Source organism: Motacilla alba, chromosome 1, assembly GCF_015832195.1.
Source record: "Motacilla alba alba isolate MOTALB_02 chromosome 1, Motacilla_alba_V1.0_pri, whole genome shotgun sequence".
Taxonomy (NCBI): Eukaryota; Metazoa; Chordata; class Aves; order Passeriformes; family Motacillidae; genus Motacilla; species Motacilla alba.
In genome coordinates, this window is record NC_052016.1 from 37,436,626 (window position 1) to 37,462,678 (window position 26,053).

At 43.4% G+C, this 26,053-nt stretch overlaps 1 protein-coding gene and 1 gene segment (V, D, J or C); one reads left to right on the top strand and one right to left on the bottom strand.

Moving 5' to 3' along the window:
* The window catches only part of LOC119712872, a 33,550-nt gene that overhangs the window by 2,504 nt on the left and 4,993 nt on the right, over nt 1-26,053 (bottom strand). The window contains 4 exon segments of the C gene segment in view: nt 361-378; nt 757-1,092; nt 3,083-3,127; nt 6,115-6,125. Of these exon segments, the coding sequence occupies nt 361-378; nt 757-1,092; nt 3,083-3,127; nt 6,115-6,125 (410 nt within the window).
* Nucleotides 21,496-24,803, top strand: LOC119694944 (trypsin I-P1-like). Its single transcript, XM_038122680.1, has 5 exons — nt 21,496-21,653; nt 22,361-22,529; nt 23,131-23,384; nt 24,012-24,148; nt 24,547-24,803. The coding sequence occupies exons 1-5, from the start codon at nt 21,614-21,616 to the stop codon at nt 24,694-24,696; spliced, it is 750 nt and encodes a 249-aa protein (XP_037978608.1). The 5' UTR covers nt 21,496-21,613; the 3' UTR covers nt 24,697-24,803.

A 26,053-nucleotide genomic window follows, 5' to 3' on the forward strand; every position in this document is an offset into this window, starting at 1 on the left:
GTCAGTTTCTAGGACCGGAGGAGACGATCAGGAGTAAATTACAGTCTACAGGAAGGTACCAAGACTTCTTCAATTTTCAAAAGAGAATAATATGGCAGAGCTAAACCCCAAAGCTGAGCTACATACAATATGCACTAACAGCCCTCCAACAAAATTTGCCCCTTTTTCTTTTTCTTGTATTCTTGTTTTTTTTTTTGAAATCCACATTCAAATCACTTACAGGAGAAAGAAGAAGCTATTCATACAGCAGATATCTCCCACACGTTGTACTTAATGTCAGTAAAACTGGCATTACAATACACACTGATAATCGCCTGAGAGAAGAGGCCAAATTCCCTTTACGTGAGAAGCCACACGTACCTTCTGTGAGTGCACAACCTGAAAGACAAAAATGAACTGAAAGTCATGTTTCTCTTCAGAGCAAACAGAATACAGATTTTAGAAGTTTCACTTTATCAAACACTGCCTCATTCTTCCTGCTACAACTAGGTGTTTCATGATACTGTGCCATTTACTCTACTACAGAGATTTCTGAGTGGAAAGTCTGAAGAAACTCTACATGTAGAATGGTAACACAGTGACAGAGGCCCGGGAATGGGAAGAGACATCTGCTAATACCTAGATATTGAGGTATGTCTTTGTGCCAGAAGAACACCTTGTATGGAAATTATATATAGATGTGGTTCATATCATAACACTTGCTCTTTTGACCTGTGATTTCTTATACAGCATGGTAGGAGATGTTTTTTTACTCACCAGCATCACCACGGATAAATTTGTTTATTGATGCTGTTGTTCCATTCTGAAAAAAAATGGCAACACACTCAAAGCGATTCAGAGGGTTGAACCATTCCCAGGCTGGCATCCTCAGTCGGCTGGTCCGGGAGTAGGTGCTCCCATTCTGTGTGGAGGACTCGTCTGTCCCCACCCCTTCGGTCCTTTTCACACCATTCACCCTCCAGACCAGAGTCAGGTGGTCAGGGTAGAAACCAGAGGCCAGGCACACCAGCGTGGCCTTGCTCTTCTCCTGGATCTCCTGCTTTGACGGGGAAAAGATGGCCACCGCTGGAGGTATGATTTCATCATTCTTCCCTGAAACACAAAGCAACATGGTCCAGAGCCTCCATCCCTCTGTTCAATCAGAACCCCCTGGAAACGGTCCTGAGTTTGTGCCATGTTACTCCTGGAATACCTGGCCTTTTAACTGCCGTCTATCGGACAATTAATGTCTGTTGGATATCACACACCAGGAAAGTGGAAGGATTTCTTTTCACTCATCACACAGAAACCTAAAGGGTCTGGCCACAGAAATGCACATGGATTTCTTCTATTGCACATGAATGTCTTGCATTGCCACTGTCAGAAGAATGCAAAGCTGCAAAGAAACTGAGCAAACAGATGGGCAGAAAAGTCCCCAGTTTTGCTCTAAGTAAGGCCTGTATTTGTAATATTGCATTAATAGATAACGGAATCTCTTATATGGCATAAACACTTTCTGCAAACTGAGTTACATTCCTGGGGAGGGAGTTCAGACATGGTGGTCATTGCAGCGTTCAGAATTATACTGTCGTGGGATACCCTACTTGGCACCCAATCCAAAGAGATGACCTGAGGGAAGGAAACAAGGAAGGAGTTGATCCTTCTCACTGTCTGAAGTGAAAAACCATTGAGGCAGGTAACATGAATTTGCCAGGGACGGGTTTTGCCTTGGGTCTTAACCAATCCATTTTTAAGACCATTAAACATGACTTCATGTCATTTAATTTTTAGGTCAATGTAGGTATGAGAAGCTCTGATCCTAGGCTACACGCCTTCCCAGAATGATGCAAGATTCTATACACTTGCAAATCAAATGTTGTTCCCTGTCCTAAATTGTTTGACACCTACTTGTAAGGTTAATGAGAACAGACTTTAGTCAAAAGAATGTACAAGGATGCCATGAGAAGCTACTCAGAAGCTAAGCTGTGACCCTAAAAGACATGGGGGGTTTCCATATGTTATATCAAAATGTCTTTTTGACTCATCTAGCATGAGAAACCCATGAGGTCTGTAGAGTGCTGCGGGAAAAAGGAATGGAGGGAAAACTATGGAGCCAAAGAGAAAATTATTGCTCTGGGTTGGTTTTCTCGTATGAAGGCACTATGAATTGTGGATGTTCTTCCTGAACACTCTCTCTTTTGCAGACAAAGAGAGGTAGCAGAATGAGCAGAAATTAATATCTTGCAGAGATCCTGTCCCCTAAGCCCTCGTGTTTGCATTCAAATGACGCCTTAATTGTGACCACCAGTGCTTGCTCTGCAAAGATCCCTGGGCTGCTTCTGTATGAGCTTGTACAGACTTTGGATGACCTGGATATTCAATAGAAGCAACTCCCTAGAGGGTTTAGCACTGCTCTGCTTTCCGTTCAGAGGGTATGAAGAGAGGTTAATGGCTTCTACTTCTCCCTTCCAGCACTTGGTGTCATGATTTTTTTTCCTATCCTAGAAGTATCTCTAACAAATTCTTTGGCTCATAACCTTAATGGCAAATGAGTGATGGGATGGAAACAGATAGGAGGACACAAAAGAAAAGAATAAAACCATAAAAATAATAATGCCCCATAAAAAAAAAAAAAAAAAAAAAAGGAAGGCAGGTAAAAAGGGAGACTGCAAGAATGATAAAACTACAGGAAAGAAAATGAGCAGGTTAGAAATGGAATAAGAAGACTGGTAAATGCCAGAACTTGAAGACGTATCTGATGAACAGCCCATTGTGTCTATTCTTCTATAGTGGTCATTTTTATTCCCGACCTCTATAATATTTCCTTGGAGAATGAGAGGAAACAAAATTATTTATTCCTGTCTGCCTTCATGAATTTCCCAGAGATGAAAGACAAAGGCTGCAGACACAAGGACCTCAGCATTTGTGCCTGTAAATCCTGCCCTTCCATAATGGCACATCTCATTTCAATAAGCAACCAATAAAGTATTAATCCTGTTCTCATGGCTGCATCAAAAATTATCATTAGTAAGCTTTTAATTAAGAATATTCTTGTCCCCTAACCAGTATCACATAGACCAAAGAAATCTATCTTCTTACTTACCTATGACCGTAAGTTTTGTCCCACTGCCAAAGAACAATTGCTCATTATTCACACCATTTTGCAGCTGCAGAAAAACCTCTCCTCTACTCCCAGACCTCTGAGCCAAGCCTGTGCACTAACCCTCCCCTCATGTGGTATCAGCAAAAGAAGAAACACAAAGTACTCAGGTCCCCTAAAAAAACAGGTCTGTTAAGGGAACACCACCAAATCTGTGTGTCTAAACAGCTGTGTTTAACATCAGATATACCCTGTCCAGACGCCTTTTCCTTTAGGCATAAGTGAATTGTTGGAGGTTCTACCATTTCTTTAGAGGACATTTATCTATTTATCTAGGTGTCATAATAAAACATTAGAAAATATTTCCCATGTGCAGACTGAGTAATTTCTTTTTCTCAGCTAAACAGCCACATTTCCATTAAATTTTGTTTAACATTTTGAATATTTTTCACTTATAAAATAAATGCTTTTTTTTTTAATCACGCAAAATAATTTTTAATATATAGCACAATGTCTTGGTCCACTCTGCGCTTCATAGAAGTTCCCAAGCATGCCCCCTTTCCCTCTCCATTTCCCTTTCCCTTTCTCTGGAAGGCTTTCCTTGAAAGGAAGTTTCTGCCTTTATTCTCCGTCCTCCCTTGGTGATGATTATTCACATTTGCTGCATGAATGCCTATGGTCAATGAGGGGTCAGCATATTCATTTTTACCAGCTCAGGCACCTCAGATAAACTTTGGATTTCCAAAAATGTGCTGATCATTTTTTCCCATGGAGACTGAATTTCACTGTTTCTTATCAATTTAATCTGTAGTGGCACACTGTGATACAAATATCTGAGGCATCAATTCTTTGAACTCCAGGAGCAACACAAGGATTAGAAGAGGTCACCATCATTTATCAGCGTCTGAGCAGCAGCCTTCTTTTCACCAGATTTGGACAATCCAAATCCATAAATGAGCTCAGAAAGAAACATTCTCTGAGAGCTCCTTCCCCTTGAAATGAATACTATATTCTTCTTCTTTGGTTTTCAGTGGCTGTTTAACATCTATTCTGAAATAGTAAGATCTTAAGTCCTTTATGATCTTTGTATCACCATCCTGGCAAGGCTGTTCCATGGAAAGAAACTGGCTATGCTCTGGAGAGCTACTTTTGTTAACAACAAAGACTTCAAAAGCTGCAGAGAGATTTTAGCATTGCTTATTATAATGTTGAGCATTTATTTTTGCCTTCTTTTTTATCAACCAAAAATGCTAGCACACTTGTTTTTCCTGGTTATCTGAGACAACACATTCTTTAATTTATTCTGGGAAGATCCAAGATAATTTAAGCTTGTATCGTCTTGATTTTGTTTCCTAGACCCTTTCAAAGTGTAACTGTGAGTCAGTTCTTTCCAGACAGATAGACAGCTTTACACTGACTTGTCCTTAATCATCTCTAGCCTCAGCAGAACCAGCGCTATAGACAGTAGCTATACATTTGGGGAATTTTTCATATGTGTGACTTCATTAGGACAACTTTTTTTTTATGTCATGCACACATTACTTGTCCCATTCCTTATCCTCATTCTTTCTAGGGACAGCTTTTTCTTTACTGAAAACACATTCATTCAGTTCTCCAAAATGAAAGCTGTGTCCCTGCCTAGAGGACACAACTTACTCTGTTCTCTGAAGTAGACAGGGTTACTAGCACACCAAGAGAGCACCAGTTTAACAATGAAAGGATGTATAATAATGAAATTCTCTAAAGAGAAGACATGGCATTAGAAGTGCATTAAAAGAGGAAACAAAAATTTCTTACCTATTACTGTAAGTTTTGTGCCACTGCCGAAAGAGAACCCAGAGGTGTACACAGCGACAAAGTGATGTATGATAAGCTAAGAGAAGGGATGCACTGCAGCTGCCTTACTATAAGCGAAACCTAAGAAATCATTTCTGCATTTGGAATTCCAAACATCACTCAATCTATGTCTAAAGGGATATGGCAGAAAACCAGCTTGGAATCAGTTGTATAGTCAGTAGAATTCATAAAAGCATTTCCTAGATTTCTTTGATACTTTGCTTACATTTCACACCCAGTTGTTTTTGCAACCTTTCTCCAATCTCCACGTTATGTTACTGATTTTATCTGCGTTTCTCATTTTGCACATCTTGAAAACAAGTTGACACACCCAAAGGCTGTCACTGTCTAGGAATAGAACCTTTCTACACCTAGAACTTCCTCGCTGTCAGTCTTGTATTCCAAGCATTGTGACACCTTCTTTTCTGTAACTTGTGAAGTCAATAATCAAACCATATGTGCTTTGTGGTTTCAATAGTCAAGAGCAGGTGGTTCACCTTTGTCAGGGAACTAAAACAAATCCCTTTGTTTCCCCTTCCATGGCAGGCCAGCTGTCTTGAATAGTCTTTCAGGATCCTGTTCAGTTTTCTGATTAAAATAATCCACACAAGGAGAGCCCAGAAGAATCTCTTGACTGGTCCTAGACAAACCCTTCACAGCCATTCGGAAGATCTGCAGTGTGACAGCAGGGATAGGGATTACAGGCAACCTTTGTTCTCACAGGCATGAGGCAGTCAGCAGATATTGGAGGATTATTTAAGAGAGAAAAGCCCAACACATTTTATGTGGTGCCTCTGAGAGATACCTTCTACAAGTCACAATTCCTTCTCTAACACTTGGACCACATTAAGAAAGAACCATTTTGGCATCTATTGCAAACATTGGTGCATCAGAAAAAAAATAGTAATTCCAGCTTTGCATGGTTGATAGGCTTTAGGTACATCTGCAGTCATAGTTTGGATTGGTGAAAATGAATTGCGATATCTCAGAATGTCCTAGCTTGCTTGCCAGAGAGGGCAGGCTCAGTTCTCAGATGATGAAAGTAAGTCCCAGCATACAAGGTCTGTTAAGAGAAACCAAGGCAGAACACGCCTGCTCTGCTGCAGGATTCTATGCAGCAGCCTTCACATGCTCTGCCACAAGGCTCATGCACCCATGGGTTTTTGTAAAGGCTTCCCGGGGAATGTATCATCGTGGATCCCCCTGTCCCCACAATGATATAATGTCCTACAAAAACAATCCCGCCCATAACTCCACCCCCTGTTTTTGTCAAGGAGGAATGACTGTCATTTTTACCTGTGCTGCTTTGGACTGTGGTACAGTTAATTTGCGTCATGGTAGCTACGCTGAGATAGAGCTTTGGGCTTGTTCTGCAAATACTGTTGACAAGATGGAAATGTTTTTGTGATTGCTGAGCACTCCTTACACGGCATTCAAAGGCTATTCTGCTTCTCATACCACCATACTGGCAAGGAGGTTGGTGGTGCATGGGAATTTGGGAGGAGAGACAGCAGGGAGAGCTGATCCCATCTGATCCAAGGGATATTCCTGATCCCACGGTGTCACATTCACTATGTGAAAGAGCCGAGTAGGGGGAAGAAGAAGAGGGAGGTATTTGGAGAGATGGTGTTTGTCTTTCAAAGGCACCGTTAGGTGTGCTGGGGCCCTGCCTTCCTGGGAATGGCTGAACACCTGCCCACCTATGGGAAGTGGGGAATGAATTCCTTGTTATCATTAGCTCGTGTGCACAGTTTTTGCTTTAACTCTTAAACTGTCTTTATCTCAAGCCACAAGTTTTTCGCTTGTGCTTCTCTGATTCTCTCCCCAGTCCTGCTGGGGGGGAGTGAGCAAGCAGCTGCATGGGGCTTGATCCTGGCTGGGGCTAAACCATGACACAACCACAGACCACATCCTTCCTTTGCCATTGCTGTTTCTATCTGATAGTCCTATTACCTCTCAGTGTACCCATTATCGCTCAATTTATAATCTCAAGTTTTTTTTTCTTATCCCTAAAATGGTAACCCTTTTTATTCTTTTATTGGTTGGCTTTCTATGCAGTAATTTTTCACTTGGTAGTGTCATGGCAGTGTTCATGCTGCTTTCCTTTCTACTCTTTGTCTCTTCTGCCCCAGGATGACAAGCAAACCTCAAGCTCTCAGTTTTCAATTTTTGATTTGCAATGAGAGTAATTTGCTTCCTACGGGCTGGTGTTGGTCTTTGTAGCTTGGTGTTGCTTGAGAGCATCCACCCAGGGCTTGTGACTCTGCCTATGAAAAGGCTTCATCTAGAAGTAAGAGCAAGCCTTCATTTTGCAGACTGTCTGAAGGGATACGAATTGTTGGGGAGAGGCAACTGGCTACATTTATCTCCCTCCCTTATATGTAAGGGACACAGTCTCGTCCCACAAAGTTTCCACACGTAGTTACCAACCTGACCAAACACCTGTAGTAAACCTGTTTTTCATAGTACTCTTTCATGGCTTCCTTTGAGTCTGTCTGGATGTGAAAAATAGACTGTAAATCACAGGACAAAATCCTTCAAAACAAGGTCATTCTACTGGGAAAATCTCAATTTTTTTTTTCTATTATTTTCAGATATCAGAGAAGAAGCCATAATTTCTGATACAGCCTGTTTATCTGGGAAGAGATGTTAGTGTCCTGCAGAAGGGAATGAGAAACGTAGGCTAAGGTGTAACATGAAGCACCAAGAGACAGGACTACAGAACACGAGGTATCGGGCTGGTCGTGTCAGCATGGTTCTGGGTTGTTCTCTCTTCTACAACAGTGAACGGAGTACTTAAGTCACTAATTATGTCTGTTTATACAGAACTTTTGTCTGTATATATTGAATTCTTCCCAAACATACATTTGTGATTTTTTTTGGCTGTCACTGCCTAAATAATAAAACTAATAGTGGAATATTATTTTCCTGCATGGGTCTTAGTATGTCTGTGATCTTAATACTATTTATTCAAGGTCTTAATCCATTGGACTAAAATTCATTTAAGATTATTCCATCTGCATCTCCAGTCTAGAGCTCCATTAGTGTCCTTACTGTTACTTACAGACTCTCTTCCATGAGGTGTCTTTCATTTAAAAAGAAGGAAGTCACCTCTCTATTAGTTTTGATGGAGTATGTGGTGCTAGCAGCTCCTCAGGTCATGTTCAAAAGCCAATTTCCAAGACATGCCAGCAGAGACCAGTCTTGTTGTACCTTAATATTCCTTTGTAATCTGTCAAAAGAAAAGGACTTGCAGGCCATGACTTCAAATAAATGTGAGTGACAGAACAAAGGGGAAGGAGATCCTTGATTTTAATTTCCAAGTCTTTCATAGGAGGCTTTTTGAGCTTTGGAGGCTATGCTGGCTAAGACTTCAGACAAGGAAAAACACAAATGCGTTAAGAAACAGTATTTTCTAACAATTATATTCTTTTGGTGGGAGAATTTCACAGGAAACTAGAGATTGCATTAGTCATACTTATTTGGCATTCTTTGGAGTTTACAGAATAAGCAGGTGCAAGGAAGGAGGCCATGCTACAGAGACTCCCTGAGCTTTACAGATTTGTTTTAGAGACACTAGGATGCTTTTCATAAATATCCAATGCTTTTGACCACAATCCCATAAAGTTAAGCAACAGCTCTTCTTCGGGGAATATCCGTGCACTGAAAAGATATGATGGTGAAAGGAGGGATCTGATTAATAATTTGGCTTCAAAGACAGAGGCTGCTGAACTGCTCTGTTTCTCTCCAATTCAAAACATCCTGGGTCTATTGCCACAACTTCTATGTAGTCTTCTTTCTGCTTTTCCTCCTCCCCTCTCCTGACTGTCTCACATTTTTCAAAGACTCCATCTCAGAGAAGGTGGGGATTTTATCTTAGTGTTCAACCTCGTCGCTATACCGTGCGATCACTCGCAGCACAGAAATACGTGGCTTCATCCTGGGGTGTCACATTCTTAATTGTCATCAGAGAGTAATCAGTATTCTCTCTGTATACTTCAAACTTGGCCTCAGAGTAACCATCCTCATAAGAATTATGACTCCATGTACTACTACTGACTATTAACTTCAAACCAGTTCTTGGAGGCTGCTGGTACCAGTACATATAGGCAAAGTTACTGTAATTCTGGTAGCAGGAGATGGTCAAAGAGCCTCCAGGTCTCTGAACGGTCTTGTCAGGCCACTGAGCAATGTAGGCTCCAATCCCAACACCTGCATTAATGAGAGATAACGAGAGAGAGTGAGGAGTAGGAGTACAGATGATGGCCAAAGGGGTCCTCTACCTAACAGTAGCCCTGCATAGCCTGGATGAGAGCCCTGCTGCAGATGGATCTGTTGTCTCTCACCAGGTAAAAGAGCAAGCACAACAGCCAGCATGGCCCTCCAGCTCTCCCAGGACAGTGTGCCCCTGCTCACTGTGAGACAGGAGTTAAGAGACCGATGCCCCACCCCTTGCCCTGATTTGTCTGTCAAGTTTGAGCAGGGAAGAGAGAAGGGACTGTCCAGCTTTCATACTTTCTTTGGTGAGCCAGTAAAAGCAAAGCTAAATACTCACGTGGCTCCAAGGTCTGCTTCAGCTTTTCCACAAGTCAGTGTTCTGAGCTGCTGACACAAATGTGGAATTTCTCACAGACCAGTTTGTTGCTGGCTGAATGCTGAGCTGCCATTCCATGATTCAGAAGGTCTGGGTGTTGGAGGCCAGACAGCAACCTAGGATCACTGGATTAGTAAATTATTTTTTGGACCCATTTACATCAGTGGCTATAACTTGGGCCGTCTTTGCAGAAGGATTTCCAACAAAAGTACACCTGTTCTGTTTCATTCTGAAGAGTTGTTCTTAATATCTGGAGCACGGCATTTCACAACTCGGATCTTGTTAATCAGAAGCAAAGATGATAGATCAAGATAGCATAGGCACAAAAGTTGTGTTTAATCATATCTTAGTTTCTTCAGTTTTCCAGCTAGGGATGCATATTCCCTGCTGGTTAATCTGCCTGGGAGCTCTACTTCTCTTTTACAAAACCAAGCCATCGCCGCCGGCCATTTTTTTCTCAAAACAAAAGCTATAGTTAAACATAAACTTCATGAACACTCTGAATATATAAGATTCAAAATTATTATTGCAACTGCTTCTTTTCTCCCTGGTACTTTTATAGAAATACACATAATTAATTCCAATGACCTTCAGCAATCCTGATATTGCATCTTGCAAACAATTGGCATGCTTCTGGGGTTCTATCTCTCTTTTTTCTCTTTTTCTCCATTTTTCTTTTTAATGGCCTATCTGTGCACTAAAAAGATAAGACAGTTGAAGGAGGAATCTGGTTAATGATCTGAACAAATTTGAGGGCAAGCAATGAGATAAGGAGAGTCAGTGTTTCATGAGAAACTTCTTAGAATAGTGGCTTTTTGTGCAGATGCAATTCAGGCTGGCCAAAGAAGTACTGATGTGAGGAAAATGTCCTTTAGAGCCAGAAGAGGGAACTGTAACCACAGAATTCACAATGGCAATGAACCTAGAGAGCTCTGTGTTTTGCTATGGCCACTTGGAAATTGCACAGCTGTCAGCACTCAATAGCCATCTCATTAAACTGCTGTATGTTGAAGGTAACTGATAAGTTTCTTATCACAAGGCCTAAAAATTGCTTTTGCCACTCAAAACTAAAAGTGCTCTGGAGGTGAGAAGTAAAAAAGATCCTTCCTCTGTTGTATTACCAAAGCTGAAAAGGTGGTTTGCAGTGCTTATGAAAAAGGTCTGAGCTAGGACTGCAACATGATTTTCAGGAATGGGTAACTTACTAAAACAGAATTAAAAAACCCAACAAAATACTAAAAAAGTATCACCCCAAATTCTCCACCATAGTGTTTATATTTCTTCATAATTCCATCATGACCTAGTTTTCCTGAAACTTTCACAAGGAATTATTTGGATCGGCAGTAGTAATTCAATCATTCCAGACAGCATCAGCATGAACATGTTTTACAGAGATGATCTCTGCAAAAAGATCAGAGGCTGAAGAAAAAAGGAATTCAGTATGTCTCTGCTATATGAGAGGCAACACTTTCCCAGTGCTTCCCTGCTGTTTGTCTGAGGCCGGACATGAACAAGGAGGAGATCGTGGCCCTGAGGGTGTTCTGAGGGGCAGAGGAGCACTCTTTGAGAACAGTGAGTGGTGTGTTATGTTTGCTGCTGAGCAGTCGTTGAAGTCAGGAGAATATTGGCTCCATGGGTCTCATACATCTGGATTTCCCTCGCTCAGAACAGTTTACTTTCTTTCAGAGCACAGGTAGGTTTATGTAGTGTGCTTGATCAGGAGACTTGGATGCTGCCATGAAACTGAGTGATCCATCTTGGCACTGCAGGAGTCTTCCAGCAGTGCTGGTGACGTGGAGAGTGAGGATCTTTTCCAGGACATGTCTCAGCTGATTCTGGCTTCTTGCTCTCACCAGCTATTCTTATCACCTCCCACTCCTTTTCTTGCTGTGATCACACAGTGTGTGTCACTTCAGCATATCCATATCCAGCTTTGTCACATCATGGAGCAGCACAGTACATTTGCTACCTGTGATAGCCAAGTGCTTCATATGCCATGCCCTACACATGAGCACATGAGACAATCAGTCGGTTCATGCTCAGTGGTAGGTATGCAGACTGTCAGGGCCACAGCCTAAAATCAGAACCCAAAATACACAGGGTATAGCCACACTTTCTTAAAAACACCTTTTGGTCTTTTATGGGCTGTTTGCCTGGCTTTGGAGAAAAGGTAAGTAAGCCCTAGGTTATGCAATAAAAGCAGGAGCATGGACAGGCAATGGCAGGTGAGGGAACTCTAATAATACCCTGCCCTCAGCTTTCCAGGTCTATTACAGAAGAGCAATTAGTTTCATCAAAAGTTCAGCTCTGCAAACAATGGAGACAGAGGCACAATGGGAGGAAATTTCTGCCTCTAGCTGTTTCTCACAAGTAACAGTAGCTCTTTGTGGTTTCTCTTCTCTGCCTATGAGGTTTTGCCCTGAAGGGATGCCTGGGTCCAGCTCAGAACTGTATGCATTCCTGTGGCAGGGAAGAAAGGGATCCTGCAATTAAGTAGTGTGTGAAGCAGATGAATAAAATGCTACACTGCACACTGTTGCTTGTAAAGATGCCAAGGGACTGTTCCTTCCACAATGGCAGGTATGCCTGGTCCCCTGGGTATGTTTTCCTCCCACTGTTACAGGCCCCATCCTCCTAAGTCCATAATCAGAGGCTGAGCTCTTCTCACACACCAGTCAGTTTCTCATTGGCCATCTCAGTTCTGTGTAGATCATGACTATGGGGAAGAACTTTGAATTCTCTGGCTGCTCTGTATTCTTTTACTGATGCTGTGGGAGTATCTGTGGGGAACTAGTGCCCTGGGATATGACTGTGCTTCTGGAGTACTAATCATCAGAAATATCTGCTGCCTTATCTAACCATACCAGCCATGCCTCGGTTCTCTAGGCTGATCTATGGGTTTGTATTTCTGAAGGTCTTTGCCTTCAAAGACAGAGGCTGCTGCACAGCTCTATCTCTCTCCCACTCAAAACATCCTGGGTCTATTGCCCCAACCTCTATGTAGTCTTCTTTCTGCTCTTCCTCTTCCCCTCTCCTGACTGTCTCACATTTTTCAAAGACTCCATCTCTCACTCAGAGAAGGTGGGGATTTTATCTTAAGTGTTCAACCCCGTTGCTACACCGTGTGACCGCTCGCAGCACAGAAATACGTGGCTTCATCCTGGGGTGTCACATTCTTGATTGTCATCAGAGAGTAATTACTACTCTCTCTGTTTACTTCAAACTTGGCCTCAGAGTAACCATCCTCATAAGAGTGATACCTCCAAGAAGTACTACTGACTATTAACTTCAAACCAGTTCTTGGAGGCTGCTGGTACCAGAACATATAGGAAAGGTTACTATAATTCTGGTAGCAGGAGATGGTCAAAGAGCCTCCAGGTCTCTGAAGGGTCTGGTCAGGCCACTGAGCAATGTAGAATGTGAAACCAACACCTGCATTAATGAGAGATAACGAGAGAGAGTGAGGAGTAGGAGTACAGATGATGGCCAAAGGGGTCCTCTACCTAACAGTAGCCCTGCATAGCCTGGATGAGAGCCCTGCTGCAGATGGATCTGTTGTCTCTCACCAGGTAAAAGAGCAAGCACAACAGCCAGCATGGCCCTCCAGCTCTCCCAGGACAGTGTGCCCCTGCTCACTGTGAGATAGGAGTTAAGAGACCGATGCCCCACCCCTTGCCCTGATTTGTCTGTCAAGTTTGAGCAGGGAAGAGAGAAGGGACTGTCCAGCTTTCATACTTTCTTTGGTGAGCCAGTAAAAGCAAAGCTAAATACTCACGTGGCTCCAAGGTCTGCTTCAGCTTTTCCACAAGTCAGTGTTCTGAGCTGCTGACACAAATGTGGAATTTCTCACAGACCAGTTTGTTGCTGGAGGGTCTGGGTGTTGGAGGCCAGACAGCAACCTAGGATCACTGGATTAGTAAATTTTTTTTTTGACCCATTTACATCAGTGGCTATAACTTGGGCCGTCTTTGCAGAAGGATTTCCAACAAAAGTACACCTGTTCTGTTTCATTCTGAAGAGTTGTTCTTAATATCTGGAGCACGGCATTTCACAACTCGGATCTTGTTAGTCAGAAGCAAAGATGATAGATCAAGATAGCATAGGCACAAAAGTTGTGTTTAATCATATCTTAGTTTCTTCAGTTTTCCAGCTAGGGATGCATATTCCCTGCTGGTTAATCTGCCTGGGAGCTCTACTTCACTTTTACAAAACCAAGCCATCTCCACCAGGTGTTTTTTTCTCAAAACAAAAGCCATAGTTAAACATAAACTTCATGAACACTCTGTTTCTAGCCTGCCAGATACATCCTAGTTAGCCTATTCTATATATAGAATATATTCTATTCTGTTCTATACACTTCTATATATACAACCTATACCATTATCCATTCTTTTCTGAATATATAAGATTCAAATTTATTATTGCAACTGCTTCTTTTCTCCCTAGCACTTTTAATGAAATACACATAATTAATTCCAATGACCTTCAGTAATCCTGATATTGCAGCTTCAAAAAACCGTGGGATACTTCTGAGGTTTTCTCTTTTTATGCACATGTTATTGTTATACCCTCTCCCATATTTGCCTGATGCTCTAGAGAGATTTATATCTTCCCTTGGCCTCTAGACATTTATATAAAAGGCATGTTCTTTCTATGATCCTGGCAATATTATACTTTCTTAGAGCCTGAGGCTTCGTTCCTGAATCCTCCAGGATTAAGAGCAGTGGAAATCTCAAAAATTCGGTAGTGAATGTTCCCTGTCTTACTTTTTAAATCCTTCTTTTTAAAGGAATTAACAGAAATTGCCTGAGAACCTATAGCTTCTTCCCAATCAGGAATGAAAATGCATTTTATAGGATCTATAAAAGTTTTGTATGATCTCCAGTGTTGTGAACACTTTGCATCTCAGAAATAGGGGTTTGGCCAGTTATTGGGTTTTCTCAGGAGAAATTATTCCTTACCCATGCTGCCATAAGGTTGAACCCTGTGCTGGAGGTATTACAGTTTCAGTGACTTGTCAAGGAATTGCAGATTATATGGACCTTTTTGGTTTTTTAATTACCTTCTATAACTTTTACGTTTTTCTTTGAATTTTTATGCTGTTTTCAAAGTCAGTACATCAATTAGCAAATAAATTTGAACAAATTTAATATACTTCCATATCCTTTTATGTTTCAATACTGATTATTCTTTGACACATATTTTTAGCTTTTACTCCTCACAAGCTTTTCTTCTTTTTATGGAAGGTTTATTTTGATTTTACTTGTTCTTCATTTTTATTTTATTGACATTTTGCCCTTTCACCTTACTGCTAGGATGGGACACTTTTAGACACTTCCATGGACCCTGCTGAGACAGTTCCATAGGACACTGCTGCTTTGATCAATGTCCCAAAATGCATGCCTTTTGCATGAAGACAGTACAGGATTTTTAGTTTGATTATTGTCTGTCATGCAAAACCCATTAAAAACCCTTATTCCCGGTAGTAAACAGACCTTAAATCCTGGAGGGAGAAACTGTTTCAGAGGCTTGACGGGAAATTAAACAGATAGTGGAGGCTGTGGGAATTAATTCTAAGATTGTTCTGTATAAGAAAGCTGAGACAACGAAAAATCATGTCAATGGAGTCTATTCAGATGAGTTTTTCTGTCTCAGGAAACAAAAGATGATTGCAGAGTCTCCAAAGGAAGGAAGCAACTGGAAGATGTAACTCAGGACCTCTAGTGTGTCTCTCAGGAATTGCTTAATATGTTACTGCCTTTTGAAGAGTAGCTAAATTGACAGCCCTTTCATTTTTCAGTTCAAAAATGTCTAATTCTTTCAGTCTGTTTTCTTCTAAGATTAAAGATGAAACAAGGGAAAACAAAAAAGTACCCAGATAAAGGCAGGTATGGTCAATCTTCCCAAGTAAGACCCTGAACTACTGTACTTAGGGAAGAATAGATGCAGAAAAGTGGAGGAATACAGTTATAAAATGGGCATATAAAATTCACAGGTAAACGGGATGCTAGTGAGTGTGCTTGTCTGGCTATGCTTTGTACTGGCTTAGCTCAGTCTTACTAAGCCCTGTCTCACTAAGTTCCATTTCAAAGTATTTACCTGAGGGAGGAAATGTCTATTCTCTGTGCATGTGTTTTGTGTCTGGACATCTACAGGCTAGGAACTGGAGTCAGACCACAGGCACCAGCAGCTGGAGAGAGCAGACTAGGTGAACTTAAGCAGCAGAGATGGAGCAGGGCCACAGGCTAGAGGGGCCGTGTGTACCCCATGCTGGCAGCTGGGGAGACGGAGGGTGTGCGAGTGTGTGATCACTAGCAAATGTGAAGCCAGACTACCTGGCAAGTAAGTGAGGTGACCTGAGCTCCAGATGTGTGTCCCTAATGGCAAGAACAGTGAGAGGTGGCAACAAGAGGAAGCAGGGGAGTCATGGGCATTTTTTGGAGAGGGAGCTGTGTGAGAGGTGTGTGTGTGGACATGATGGCAACTGGACTGCAGCACCTGGGTACACAGCGGTCCAAGGGCCGGCACATGTGACTGGGATCCAGTGACAGCCACTGAACTCCATATCTCAGCAATGAAACATGTGAAAAGCTTGCACACTGTCCATGTTTCTACATATATTTCCCACTATTGAACCCTTGTCTAGAACCCTTATTTCCCACTGTGAACCCCAGCCAGAAGGGGAAAAAGATGAGGCCATTGGTGCTGCTCTGTGGGCACATCTGTGTTGATCCATGTGTTCAGCTGGGTATACATATATGTATGCTTGGTATTTATCTGTATAAATACTGGGGAGACATTCTTACTGCCGGCTGGGCCAGGAGGGTGGGAGTTGTGGCACCTTCCCCTCAGTCAGCCCAGCTTAACAGTGAGCCTTGGGAGAAAACTGTGAGATCTCCTCCCTAAGGGTAAAAGAGACCACAGAAGAATTAAGACAATGAGGAAAGAGCTGAGGTACACTGCCCACATGGAAGAGAACCAAGGAATAAGGAAAAGATTCCTACCAAAGAATGTTTAACATGCACTGGGAACAGTAAGTACTGGCTTAGCAGGGGTTTGTGCTGGATTTGGAAACTAATGTCATGAAACAGAGCATTAGGCAAAGGTGGTCTTCCCTGTCCAAAATGTTAGAGAAAAATGCCTGTTGCAAAGCAAGAAAGGCACTGGCAACCCATTATCTGACCTACATGTAGGCTTAGTGCCTAAGGTCTGGACTAGAATTGCATCCAAGACAGTGGCGACTGTGAGCATCAGATGGCTCTGTAGTTTTAGAGGATTTAAGGCATCTCAGGCCAGTCCCTTTCAGTAGTCTACGCCAGTACAGGAAGGTCCTCCAGGGCCAAGTCTTTGCAGACAATTCTTAGAGGAATCCTTCCTCCTCAAGCTTGTTATCCCTTGCCTAGTCAGACCCATGTTGCTCCTTTACAGATCTCACCCCCAAACAGTCCAGTCAAATTCTATTTCTAATGGAAGCAGCTTGTCTGCTTATTTGGTGAAAGTTCCTTTTCCTCATCCATTCTATTTCACTGTGCCAGCCTTGCTGGCTGCCACCTCTAAACTTCTTCCCAAGTTTTTCAGACTACCTGACTTTCCACATCACTATCTTTACAATTTTCCCAGTCCTTCCTTGCCTTCCTTTTTGTTTCCCAAACTCTCCATCCCACATTTTTATAGCAAAGAGTCAGCTTCTAGGTTTGGAGATGTTAAAATTGCCCAGTAGGCTTGGGGTACAAAAATCCTCCAGGGAAGGTTCTTCAGCTCTTCTGCTCTCTTGCAGATCATGTGCTGGATGAGAGGGATTAAATAAATACTTTCAAATCTGATGTCCCCCTCTGCTATGTCCTTCAAGGCCCTTCCTTCCTGGTCCAGCCATTTGCTGAAAATTACTGGGACACAGTTTCCAACCTTAAAGGCTGAGGCTTTATATCCATATCTGGCTCGATGTGGGACCCCTGTTCTTAGGATTTTCCTACCCTTCTTCTTAGTACCTAGTACCATTCTATTTTCTTACTTTTTTATTCCCTCAGTGCCTCTGGCCACAGTCATCCAGAATTCCTTCCCAGTTCCTGAGCTCAGGCAGTCTGAAAGAAGTCATAACTTTCCTTCTTCACCCTCCCCCCCCACCCCAAAACTTAACAAAAACCAGAATGGCTGCAAGGTAGTGAAGAAATCAGAGAGGACATGAAGGCTCTGCAGAATTGGACACTGTTGGACACTGGATGTTATACCAAAATGTAAGAAACCCTGTGTGAGATATTTTTTGACAGTATGAGAACAGTGTTCTCCAAAAACTCTTCATTGTACACACCTATCAGGGAAGTATTTTTAAACACATACACCCAGTATATGTACATTTAGTAGCTGATAATTAGATATGTGTAACACTAAAGTTCTAATGCTTCCACCTCACATCTCAGTGCATCATCTTGCACCCCACTTTGAATACTTCTGCACAGGAACATCATAAGCCAGCAGCCTGTCACTGAATATGGATTTCAGATGCAAAGTCTAGAAGATGCACAGCCCTTCACCAAACACTCTCCTAATCCCCAGCAACTGAGGAGTTGATGTTCCAAGTCCTAGGTGTACCTGTCCTGGAACACTTCACTAGCAGAAGACACTTGGGAAGAGAGGAGCAATTGCTCCTCCACCACAAAGCTCTGTGAGATCACAGAATCACAGAATATTCTGAGGTGGAAAGGACCCACAGGATCAAGTCCAACTCGTAAGTGAATGGCTCATACAGGGATCAAACCCATGACTGAGATGTTAAAACAACTAAGCTCAGAAACTTCATGTTTTATGCTCATGGGAAGCTTTACCTCTGTCAGCCCATAGTCTCAACAGGTTTCTCTTTCCCAGGATCTTGCATCAGCCTGGAAAAATATATTTCCTTTATCTGAGTCTTGTGATGATATAGCGGACCAAAATACTTGAACTAGGAACATGGAGTTCCAGAAAAACAAGCTGCCATTGCTTGTCCATTGATAATATCTAACACAGCTACCCTTTAGTCACCATCCCTCCCCCTTCCTGTGCCTCCAGAAGCTACCAGCTTTCTTCTGCAGCATCACTGCATGAAATGAGAAACTTGTTTGCAGCAATGGATGTACACCCTTGAGTATATTCTTTGAAGGATACTATAAAAAACCTTTCAATCGGTGTGTGGTATGTTCAGCACCACTGAGCAGTAGGAGTTATTTATGTTTCAGACAGGGATTTCTTCTCCTAAAGAAAGAAAGAAAGGAGGGTCATCAGAGGGTGTTCTAATTTCAGCTGTAATTCAAAGGGGTCTGTTCATCCTCCACAGTTCTCATGAGAAGACCTGAAGGGCTGCTCTGAAACTGCTTGCTGGATGACCTCTGAATCATGCATCAGAAACACCATTTGCCTTCATTTGATATCAGTTTGCTCCACGAGCAGAACACCATGGAGTTCTGGGCGTTATGGGAGCCTCTAGAAGTGGTGTCAGAGAGGCTGTTTGGAGAATGAGAGGGGCTTGGGTGACGTATGTTCACTAGATAGCTGCCATCAAAGACTTAGAAACACAAGAGCCACAGGAGCTATGATCCAGACCTTTGGCTGTGAGCTTTAGCAGTAGCCTAGAAACAGGTCAGGAGTCTCCTCTTGCTGATTTAAGCAAGTAGCTTAGGGAACCAGAGAGATAATGTTCTGTTGCAGTTTGAATTTATTTTATTGATTCCTTGTTAAGTGATTTGTTCTGTTGTACCCGCATGCTCTCCCTGAGTTGGTTTACCCCTGGGTTTTACCCTCCCTCAAAGCTGTCCCTCATACCATGCCCCGCCTATTGTTCCAGCTCTTTCCCTGCCTGTCAAGACAACCCAGCCCCTTTTGTTCCCGAACCTTCTCTGCCACTTGAACCTTGGGCCAGTCCCTGACTGCAGCACCCTTTTGGAATTCCCCTACTCTTCGAAGCCCCATTGGTCCATGTGACCCATCCTCTCCACCCTCCTACCCCATTTGGCCCCAGATACTTGATGTAATCCGCTCACTCCTCCCCTGAGGATTCCCTGTTGGTTAGCTGTTTGTATCCACCCCCTGAGTTGTATCTGTATAAAAGCCCTTGCACAGGTGTGCCCAAGGCACTTTGTTTCTGGTCTCTTTACTTGGAGTGGGCTCTTACTCGTGCAACCTCAGAGATGGAGAGCCTCCTCCTTTCACCTCTGCTTGGTCCTGGTCATGGCTTGTGTCTGGCACCATAGAGCAAGCGATTCTAAAGGTTCTGCCTCTGTAAATCCCCATACCAAGGCAGTTCCCCACTTCTGGCGTCATGCTGGAATTCTAAGAGGTAGTCCAGGCTCTGGTAGCCACGGCAATTTTCTTCTGGGGGATTATCAGCCAGCCCTATACAATGTGCTTCCTGCTGTTAAAAATACATTTTGAAGATCAGAGATGATTAAATAAATAACAAAAAAAAAAAGTACCAAGACAACGGCAGGTATGGTCAAACTTCCTGATTCAAATGCTCACTTGCTGGTTCACCTAAAATTTGTGTGGGTATTAAACTGAATGAAAAACCCCATAAAAGGAAGAAAAGGGAAGTAGTCATAGCCTAAGTGTTACCTTACAGGATAGGGAAGCTATATATAGGGAAAATATTGTTCTAAAACATGGGTCTGCTTCCATGCCAATGGTATGTTTTGGGCAAAAAAACCCCAGAAATCCACAGATTAAATGAAACCCTACAGTAAACTGGAAATTTTTCTTGCTCCACTTAGTTATGATGGGATTGGATAGCTTCAGTAATTTTTGACCCTCTTAATCCTTAAGACATTTTCCTTTCCCACAGGAAGCTTCTAATCCTTCTTTCTTTCACAGGCTAGAACATGCTTGTAAGAAAGCTGTGCACTAATACCAGTTTAAAGGCCAGCAGAATTCATGCACCTCCTTGGAGGAGGCCCTGGCCTTGGACTTGTACTTCAACATGAAGGAAAATTTCCCACTGAACAGTGACACTCTCAGTCCACCAGAACCCACACAAAAATTACTCAAGAAATGGAGAGGAAGAGTATTCCTATTTAGTGTCTCAAGCTATTCCAGCATCTCCAAACATATGGCTTCTCTTTAATGTCTCTGGAGAGAATCCCGTGTCTCTCAGAAGCTAACATGATGAAGTTGGCAGCTACTTGGAGAATGAACATGATTATTCAGCAAAGCATTAAGCTTTAGTAAACTTTGTTTCATGACAGAAATCCCCACTCCTGCAGAGAGGGATTTCAGAAGATCTCACTATTTGTGTTCACAGCATTATTGCTCATCTACATTACCCTCACAAACATCAGCATTGTACTGAAATTCTTGTGTGGCAAAAATGAGTCTGTAGAACATTCCAAAGATGAAAAAAAGCATGGTTTGGTACTTAGGCAGACATTTTAATACAGGTTAGCAGAGAGAAATTAGAAAAGGGAGATGCTGAGCATTCCCACATTTGAAGTATTTCACTTGGGAAGAGGTAGGGGGCACAGGATCGTTTTTCTATCCTCCCTTTTGAAATTACAATGGAGGAATTTGATTTAGGAAAACACTGCATTGCATATGATAAAAACAGACATTATTCAAGACAAGGAATTTGCTAAAATAAACTGAACAAAGTTAACCACTGGGTTTGCTAGAATTTTTGGGGGTTTCTTTCCCAAAAAAATGCAATGTACCTCTCTGCCCGCTACCTAAAATATGCAACTTTGGGTAAAAACATGCACTTTTGAGAAAGATACCATCAGCACAGAGGAATCTGAAAGAGGTTTGAGAGTTGTTATTCCTGTTATACAGGTGCTGTGTATAAGAATGAGACAGACAAACAACTACACATCTTCTAGAGCCAAAAGGTATTTTTAGATTGAAGGCTACCTTACGGAATAATGAAAATAGCTCTCTATCTTAGCAGAGGTTTATGATTAACGTGTATGACATTTGCACATTCTACCAATGCCTGTTAATGCCCGCATTTGGATCTTCAAATTTTCCACTGTGTACTTTTTGTCTGGAGAAAACCTTGGACTAGAGATAAGACCATCACCAAAAACATATTTCTAGCGGCTCCCACGTCCAGTCAGCCAGTCTGGGCTTGAGATCGAATCAAGACCATGAAGTGCCTGCTGCTTCTCGCCTTTATTGGGGTGGCTGGTGAGTATATCTTTTATTTCTATTTCTGCCATTTAAGAGGAAGCTGATTTTCTAAATCACAACTGCAAGGTAGCCTATTGTGGGAAAGCCAAGTCCAGTTTTGACTTGCACAAGTCAGAGCCCTGCAACTTCCATCTTCTGTCTGCTCATAATGTCTTGTGCCCCAAGCTGGGGAATAAACACCTTTATAGGGGTTCCCAACCCAACTATGGAGAGGTGGCCACAGCTTCAGGAAAAGGCTGCCTCCTCCTTCAGGACTAAGGAGTGCACAGGGAATAGTTCTGGCTCAGGAAGTCCTAAAGCAACTGCAAAATTTTGGACCCTGGGTGGGTGCTCGAAGAAAACAGCACTGCACACTTGTTTTTACTTTTTCCTTCAGTCAACCCTTGACTGTTTCAGTAGATGGGATTCAGGGAAAAACACACCCGGGATGCAATCCAGCAAGAACATTTCTGTGTCCCTGTGCTCCCTCATGGAGTAGCCAGCAGGACTTTAGTTGCAGATACGTGAGGCACCAGTGTAAGTCGGATCCCTTCTTTGAGGGTGCAGCAAATGCATGTGCCTCAGACCTGCCCACCAGCGCTGCCCTGAGCGTCCATAGGAGGGGAGCCTACAAGTGAGGGGCTTCAGACAGGCAGTCACAGGGCAGATTACAGGCCACGTTACCTTAGGCCACCTGTTGACACACGGCACTTTTTGTCTCCCAGTTGCCTTCCCCACCTTTGCTGAAGATGATGATGACAAGATTGTGGGAGGCTACACCTGTGCAAAGAACTCTGTGCCCTATCAGGTGTCCCTGAATTCTGGATATCACTTCTGTGGAGGTTCCCTCATCAGCAGCCAGTGGGTCCTGTCGGCTGCTCACTGCTACAAATCGTGAGTGGAAAAATTACATCCTTCTATAACCTACTTCTGTCTTCCAGTTCACTTCTAGCAGGAATTCTGGGCTATGAGATAGAAATATGTAAGTGCCTCCATTCTCGCCAGAGACAGCCAAGGGATGGGTGGATCATTCAGGAAGCCAGGCCGAGGAATCCTGAGGAGTTTTCCACTTCTGCAAATGTTCCTGTGAAGGCAGAGCATTTTCTGAAATAACAATAGGATAATCAGGCAGAGAGGTCAGGGCCGTGATTTCTTATCACTTGCATGAATCTTGCTAAGGCATTCTCCCTGGAGAACAGGAAGAGGATCAAGGTCTGGCTGGAGCCGTTTGCCTTGTCCTGGAAGATTTGTATCTAGTGCTGCTCTGTATTCAACTGCTGTCATGTATTTACAAACCCGCAGGAATTCACCACCCATGCTTGGAGTGGGTTAAGATCTCAGTGTGGATCTCCAGAGCTCCCTGCAGACAAGCAAGATCCCCTGCCCCAGAAGGCTTCTGTGGCAGTGATGTAGGAGCGAGTGCAGTCAGTGACAGGGAGGTTTCTCTCAACCTGCCCGTAGCAGTAAAGGACACACGGTGCCTTCTCTTTTCCAGTCGCATCCAAGTGCAGCTCGGGAAACACAACCTGGAGCTCACCGAATCCACACAGCAGTTTATCAACTCTGCTAAAGTCATCCGCCACTCTGGCTTCAGCTCCTACACCCTGGACAATGACATCATGCTCATCAAGCTGGCCACCCCAGCCAAGCTCAGCAATGCTGTCCAAACCGTCCCTCTGCCTACCAGCTGCGTGGCCGTCGGCACCACCTGCCTGATCTCCGGCTGGGGCAACACTCTCAGCAGCGGCTGTGAGTACTCTGGGGAAATGTACAGAGCCTCAGGGGCCCAGGACAGTCTCTAAGACCTGGCCATTAACCCCCAACAGGACAGGCTAGAACACAGGGAAGTGCTGTGCGACAGCTTTTTTGAGTGATGCGTCAGTGTAGGGACTGCACAGTGGGTTCAGTTAATGTCAACAGAGTTGTCAGTTCTCTGAGAATAAGGGTGAAGTCTGGGACTGCGGATCTCAAATTCCTACCAGAGATCTCTGTTCTCTCACACCCATGGTCAGAGATGTGCATGATGTGTGGGGTCTATTCCACTGATGACATCTAAACCTGTGCCAGAAGAGAGGATGGTTTTCCTGAGGCTCAGGTGTCTTCCAGTGTATGTATCACAAGAGTGGCCCCTCCCTTGCCAATTGATGAACTTCCAGGTACCAGAAAAGTTAAGGTGGCTGCAGTGTAGAATGGTGGGCCCATGGGTAGAATTTGTTCCATCTCTACAGCAGGGACCCATGCTGTGCTTACTGTTGACAGGAAGCAGGATGGCTGCTAGAACAGGGTGTCCAGCATTTGCTTTTCTGCTAAGATCTTCTCCAAGCTCTGAAAAGGATTCAGCAACGCCATCAACCATCTCTCCCTAATTCTTTGCAGCTAACTACCCGGACCAGCTGCAGTGCCTGAAGGCTCCAGTCCTCTCCGCCGAGCAGTGCTCTGATGCCTACCCTGGGCAAATTACCAAGAACATGATGTGTGTAGGATTCGTGGAGGGAGGAAAAGACTCCTGCCAGGTAACTCATCTGCCTCTCCTTTCCCAGTCATTTCTCTCCCACCTTTTCCCAGATGAAGAGGCTTTTACATTACAGAGTCAGCTATACTCACTGCACTGGTAAATCTGACTTTTTGAGTGACAGCACAGGCTTCAGGCACACATATCCTGAAGGTTTGCCAAGTACTGCATCCCACAAAAACAGGCAGCTGACTCATCCTTAGCTGTGGTGCCCTTGGAGCTCAAGTCAGGCATGGTAGCATCAGGTGGAGAGTGTGAATCAGGAACAGCCTTTGTAGAACTTCTGTGTGGAGTATGCCCGGCAGGGCTTCCTCCAGGGTCAGCGATCTCGGGGATCTCTCTGGCTCATTGCTTAGGCAGATGCCATTTGCTGAATATCCGTACCCTTTGTGTGCACAGGGAGATTCCGGCGGTCCCGTGGTCTGCAATGGACAGCTCCAGGGCATTGTCTCCTGGGGTTATGGATGTGCCCAGCGGGGCTATCCCGGAGTTTACACCAAGGTTTGCAACTACGTCTCCTGGATCCGGTCCACCATCGCCTCCAACTAAGATGCTTGTTTCGTGTGACCTGTATTTTTTCATCATCATTTCTGTTCTATTGGGTCTGGACAAAGAAAAATTTATGAGAAATTAATAAAGACTTTCAGGCACCTCTACTTTGTGCACTGTTTCTCTGGAAACCTACAAAGGCTGTTATATGGAGCACAGTGGCAGTGTACATCAGTCAAGAGAAAATATTTATAGTGCCTCTCAGTTGACAGAGTCTTGGAACACTTTGCAGACTCATCATCAGGATTCTTTCAGTTACATGCTCTTGTTTCTGAAGCAGAACATAATTTCTCTTCTTTTTAAACAGGAAAAGTAATAGTCCGTATTTCAACAACTCTTGAAGTGATTCTGAAATTCATCCTCAAACATTGCCTGTCCCCCTTCCTCTTGTAACTTTAGCAGTTGCAGCATGTCATCCTTTTTTTGAGCCTGCTGATATCACTGCCTGAGGAATGGAAGAGGGTGAGGGTGGTGAGGGCCAGGAGGTCAGCAAAAGGCAGGCCATTGCAGTCGAGTATTTCGATCTGCCATGTTGAAGAGTTGGTCCTTGCCAGGAGGCTGATTGGGATGTCATGTTTTGTGCTTGCAGAGTCCCAGAAAATGGCCATGGCGTCCCAAATCCCAAGAAGAAAAGGTCAGGAGAGGGAGGATGGAAGTGAGGAAGGAAGACAGAAAAGCTGCAGGAAGAAAGGACTTATAGCTGGGAGGGAAGTAGAAACACAAGCCAGAAAGGGAGGAAGGCAAAGAAGAAAGCATTAGAGAAGGAAGGAAGGAAGAAAGGAAGATAAAAAGGCAAAAATCTATGAAAGAATGGACACTAAAAGGAAGACAGGAAATGAAAGTAGCAGGAGGGCTGAAAGAAAGGCTCAAGGAGTGATGGTAGCCATGAGTACCTGCCGCTGCCTGGGGCTCTTTGCCTACAGTCCCAGGATACTGTGAAGACTGGATTACATCATAAACATTGGAGTGCTCAGGCCACAGGGTAGTGGTGTAACATGGGGTCCCAGCTGCACAGCTGAGTGCCCATTCCCTTTCAGACCAGTAGGGCCAACAACCAGTGGGCCTTGTATATCCACCTTATGGAGGAGGAAAGGGCTGTATGAGCTATTCCACATCCTGGTTCTCAAACCATGAGTTGACATAGCAGACAGAATAAAGGAGAGATGGATGGGGAATGGAAGAGGGAATAGGAAAAGATTGGGTGTAACAGGGCAGAAAGGAAAGGACAGGGGGACAGAAAGAAAGACATGGAAGGAGGAAAGTGAGAAGCAGTCTGTGAATGCCAGAGAAATGATAGGAGACAGTGAGAACAAGAAGCTAGAGATAAAATGGGTTTATGAGCTGGGAAAGAACAGAA